The sequence below is a fragment of the Terrapene carolina genome, unplaced genomic scaffold, assembly GCF_002925995.2.
Source record: "Terrapene carolina triunguis isolate 2854851 unplaced genomic scaffold, T_m_triunguis-2.0 Scaffold34933, whole genome shotgun sequence".
Taxonomy (NCBI): Eukaryota; Metazoa; Chordata; order Testudines; family Emydidae; genus Terrapene; species Terrapene triunguis.
In genome coordinates, this window is record NW_020699284.1 from 10276 (window position 1) to 15629 (window position 5354).

Here is a 5354-nt window from a genome sequence, read left to right on the forward strand (position 1 = left end):
TCCCAGGGGAAGGTTCGGGGCTGGCAGAAGTTCTGAGGCCCAACCCCACAAACGGCCCTGTCCCGGCTCCCCCGGTTTGGTGCCTTGGCCCAGCCTTGGCCCTGGGTCTGGGAGGACCCGTTTGGAGTGTCTGCCCCCCGGATCCCACTCTGCCTTCAGGGGGAGCCACATGGCTTCCCTGCCCTTGGGTCAAACCTGGGAGCCGTTAGCACCCCTGCCCCACACTGTGAGCGTCCGGCAGCGAGTCCCCCCGGGCTGGGCACCTCCCAGAGACGTGTACCCCAAAGGGGGTGATGCCCCCCCAGCGTGGGCAGGGACTCAGGCAGCCTGTCACAGCGGGCGGGTTCATGAGGCGATTGGCACACGGCATAGGAAGCCCTTGGGCCAGCCCAGAGAAATGGGGTACAGCAGAGTTCCTTTGGGGGTCTCGCAGCCCCAGCCAAGCCGTGTGGACCCCTTGGCTCCCGCTCTGGGCCCCTTTGTCCCCTGTCCCCCCTTTGTCTCTAGTTCCCGGGTGAGCTCAGCCCCACCCGGCCCCTCCTCAGTTCGTGTTCGTGGCCAGGGGAATGGGGCGCAGCTCCCTGGCTGAGAGGCAGGAAGTCCACACGCTGTGGGCCGCTGGGCCTCTGCCAAGAGTAAACGGCCATTTCCCCCCCACCTAGCGAACAATGCAGCATATAGGGGAAACTGAGGCACACGCGGTATTACAGACAATTCCCACCCCGTCCCACCCTCCTGCTCCCATCCCATCCTGACAGGCGCAGTGTGACCATCCAGCGCGTTAGAGGGAGCGGGGCAGGTGGTGCCATTGGGGGAGGCCGGGTCTCGGCGGGGGACATGGACCAATGCTCCACAAAGGGGCACAGAGCAGACCCCGTGGGGAGGAATTCTGGTCACTAACATCAGAGCAGAGCTGGCACTGCAGGAGGGTAAAGGCCCCGTGTCCCATTGCCCACCTCCCTCAGCCAGCCCCTCCCCTGCCCTGGGGCTGCATCAGAGCTGGAGCCCCCTGGCGAGTAACGGCCCCACGTCCCAGTCCCCCATGGATGGTCCCCCTGAACCCTGCCTGTGGCCTGGTCTACACTTAATGCTTATCCCCGCAGAGCACAGAGCTCTGGGGGTCAGGGGTGTGACCCCACACCTCAGTACAAAGCTGTGTTGCCAAGCCCCCTGTCAGGGTTCCCTCCCCACTCTGAACTCTGGGGTACAGATTTGGGGACTCGCATGAAAGACCCCCTAAGCTTATATTCTACCAGCTTAGGTTAAAAACTTCCCCAAGGCACAAATTTCTTCCCTTGTCCTTGGACGGTATTGCTGCCACCACCAAGTGATTTACACAAAAATTTAGGAAAGGGTCACTTGGAGCCCTATCCCCCCAAAATATCCCCCCAAGTCCCTTCATCCCCTTTCCTGGGGAGGCTTGAGAATAATATACCAACCAATTGCCTTTAATGTCAGTACAAACCAGACCCTTTATCTTTAGGACACTAAAATCAATCAGGTTCTTAAAAGAAGAACTTTATTTAAAGAAAAAGTAAAAGAATCACACCTGCAAAATCAGGATGGAAAGTAACTTTACAGGGTAATAAAAAGATTTAAAACACAGAGGACTCCCCTCTGGGCTCAGCTTCACAGTTACAAAAAACAGGAATAAAATTACCTCTTAGCATAGGGAAAATTCACAAGCTAAAACAAAAGATAACCTAACGCATTTCCTTGCCCTTACTTACAAGTTTTGTAATCTTAGATGAATCATTTCAGGTATGTTTTCAGGCGATGTCCCTGCCTGGTCTCTCCCTCCATCGGACAGGGAACAAAGAAAACCTCCCTGCCCAGATTTGAAAGTATCTTCTTTCCTTATTGGTCCTTTTGGTCAGGTGCCAACCAGGTTATTTTAGCTTCTTAACCCCTTACAGGTAAGGATTCAGTACAGCTGCCCAAGAGGGATTTTATGCTCCCCTTAGCTGTATGTTTATGGCACCCCCCATGTGCACACAGCCGTTCTGCAGAACCGGGCATGTGTGGACCAGGCGAGTGCTGTGTGGGGAGGTGCTGTCCCCACATTGGGGATAGACCCCTCCTGGCAGCGCTGCGTCCACACTGGACTGGCGGTAGAGCCGCACCGCTCGGGCCCTGCCATGCAGACACAGCCCACGGCAGCGGGTGTCTGGATGGGAATTTGTCCCTCTCTGGGCTGCTGTTCTACCTGGTAACAGGCTGGTGTCACGTTATTGACTTGAACTGGGACCATATAGAACATGGTTGCAACCAAGGCCCTGTAGTGGCACCAAATCTTGTATAAAGGGAGTCAAATAAGGTGTCTAAGACAAGGTTATGGTTTGCTGGTTGTGATTATGCCGTCTGTATGTGTGTATCATTTTTGTAGTTGAAGTTATGAATATTGGCTCTATCCTGTCTGTATTTCAAACTTGTGCTATGCTTCTGGGGAAGACCCCAGACAAGCTGGTGTCAGCTCGGCCTAGCCTGCTTGATGGCCCATTAAGGACCATCAACTACAACTGACCCATTGAGAGAAGGCAGATACACCTTGTGACTCAGCAAAGAATGCAGGGACTGGCCCATGTGACTCCAGACTCCATTTTGCTGTAATTTTCCACAGTAAGAACAAAGAGGTGTTCTTACACCTGGAAGAGACTATAAAAGGCGGATGCCTCATCTCCATCTTGTCTTCAATCCTGCTTCTTACCTCTGAAGGGACTTTGCTACAAACAGAAGCTCTACTCAAAGGACTGATGACCCATCCCAGCTGGGAATGTTCCAGAGACTTGATTTGAACCTGCAGTTTATTCCATCATTGCTACAAGCCTGAACCAAGAACTTGGCCATTACTGGATGTCATTGATTCCATTTAACCAATTCTAACTCTCATCTCTATCTTTTTCCCTTTATGAATAAACCTTTAGATTTTAGATTCTAAAGGATTGGCAACAGCGTGATTTGTGGGTAAGATCTGATTTGTATATTGACCTGGGTCTGGGGCTTGGTCCTTTGGGATCGAGAGAACCTTTTTGCTTTTACTGGGGTCTTGGTTTTCATAACCATTTGTCCCCATAACGAGTGGCACTGGTGGTAATACTGGGAAACTGGAGTGTCTGAGAGAATTGCTTGTGTGACTTGTGGTTAGCCAGTGGGGTAAAACCAAAGTCCTCTCTGTCTGGCTGGTTTGGTTTACCTTGCTGTGCATAGAAACCCCAGCCTTGGGCTGTAACTGCCCTGTTTTAAGCAATTTTGTCCTGAATTGGCACTCTCCGTTGTGTCCCGCCAGAACCAGCATCATTACAGCTGGTCAGCGCACTCACCGCTGCTCTAACTGGCCAGATCCCACTCCCCTCCTACACTGGGAACAGAACCCAGGAGTCCTAGCTCCCAGCCCCCCTGCTCTAACCCACTGGACCCCAGCCCGGTCCCAGAGCTGGGATAGAACCCAGGAGTCCTGAATAGCCCATCCCCCCACTCGAACCCACTTCCCCTCCCCAGCCAGGACTATTATTGTTGCTGTATTACCGCAGGGCCGAGGAGCCCGGTCGTGCCCAGGACCTCCTTGTGCTCGGTGCTGCAGAGACGCAGAACAAAAAGACAGAACCTACCCCGGGAGCCCGGGTCCCTCACACCCAGCTCTGGGGGGGCCCTGCCCCCAGGAGCTCTCAGCCCAGCCCAGCCAGTGGCTTGGAGCGGCGTCCCGCAGGCCGTAGTGTTATCAGGGCTCCGTGTGGGTAGCTGGGCCTATGTCCCACGGGCAACCCGCTTGCTACCCGGGCACCCCAGCTCAGCCTGGACACCCTGCCAGGACCCTCCTGGGTCCCACGCCCCCACCCGCGCCCATTGCCTTTGTGTATGTAGCTCGGCCTGACCCCTGCACCCAGGCCTGGCTCCTACGGCCCCCGGTGGGGCCCGCTGGGCAGCCCCTCCCTGAAGGGTTTATTGAACGGCACAGGCCAGCGCCGGCTCCCTGCGGATCCTGGATTGCCGCGATCCCACAGCGTCCCCAAGTGTCCAACGTGCCCCCAACGTCCCAGAGGGAGGAGAATCCCATCCCCCACCCCGATCTCCCAGGGCCCCGATCCAGTCCTGCCTTCGGGGCCCTCAGCTGTGGAGCTGGGCACACACCCAGCCCTGAGTTCCATGTCCCCAGGAGAGGGGCCGATCCCCACACTGGGGCCGGTGTCGCCCCCTCAGGGACTGGACTCCCCTGATCTAACGTCCTGGTAGCCCCTGGAAGGAGAGAGCAGAGGGGATGAGTTAGGGGGTGCAATGGCCCCACTCCCACCCCCGAGAGGGGAGGACTCACCTGCGTCTGCTCCGCCAGAGCACCACGGCCACGGCGACTACGGCCACAACCCCCAGGGTGATGCCCACGACCAGGCCGGGGCCCCAGGGCCTGCTCTGCTCTGTAAAACAGGGGGTGCCGTGCTGGGAACGGGGACAGGAGTGTGGGCCCTGTTCCCTCTGCCTCCCCCACAGTCCCCCCTGCACCTCCCACCCCAACCCACTGCCCTCAGCCCCCCACCCTGTTCCATCAGTCTCCCCCACAGTTCCACCCCTTCTCCCCCCACCTTCCCACCCCCTCAGCTTCCCCCCACTCTAGTCCTGCCCCCCCCATCCCAGTCTTGTCCCGTTCCCCTCAGCTCCTCCATCCTGCTCCCCCCGATCCATCTCCACACCCCCACCCACCCCCTCTGCCTCCCTCCGCCCCAATCCCGCTGCCTGGACCCACCCCCGTCCCACTCAGGACGTGCAGGAAAAGCCCCCAGAGACCACAACCGCCCCCCCCTCCCCCGGGGACGTGCACCTACCCCAGGGGATCAGCAGGCTTCGGCCCCCCAGGCTGCTGTGCTGCACCCGGCAGGCGTAGCTGTGCCCGGCGCCCGGCCCCACGGCCAGTGAGCTGCGCAGCTGGTAGGTCAGGTCCGCGTTGGGCAGGATCCCGCTGGAGTTCAGCCGCCCGCCCGGCCCCACCTCCTCCCCATCCTGCAGCCAGGCCACGCGGACGGGCCGGGGGTAGAAACCGGTGACCCGGCAAACCAGCAGTACCGGCGCGGGGGTCCCGGCTGGGGGAGGCGCTCGGGCAAACACCACGGCGACCGGCCGCTCTGAGACAGGAGGAGAGAGACAGGGCAGGGGAGAGGGGACGATTCAGTCTGAGCCTCAGGGATTCACTAGCCAAGCCCAGCTCCATTCCCCGGGGTCAGGCGTTGGCCCCGCTGTCCTGGCCAGACCCCAATTCTGCCCCCTGCAGTTACCACTGGTGACAGAACCCCCTTCACTTCCTGTTTTAAACTGCTGTGCAGCGCAGCTATGAAATAGCTACTGTGCTGCACCCCAGATATAGCTGC

General features: G+C 58.3%; 1 protein-coding gene across 1 annotated transcript; it reads right to left on the reverse strand.

Annotated features, from left to right (window-relative positions):
* Positions 1-4153: 4153 nt before the first annotated feature.
* Positions 4154-5111, reverse strand: LOC112119454 (antigen-presenting glycoprotein CD1d2-like; the record flags this gene model as incomplete). Its single annotated transcript, XM_026646333.1, has 3 exons — positions 4154-4233; positions 4310-4409; positions 4815-5111. Coding segments are annotated over 3 exons (437 nt in total), but the record flags the coding sequence as incomplete, so codon positions are not given.
* Positions 5112-5354: the final 243 nt, after the last annotated feature.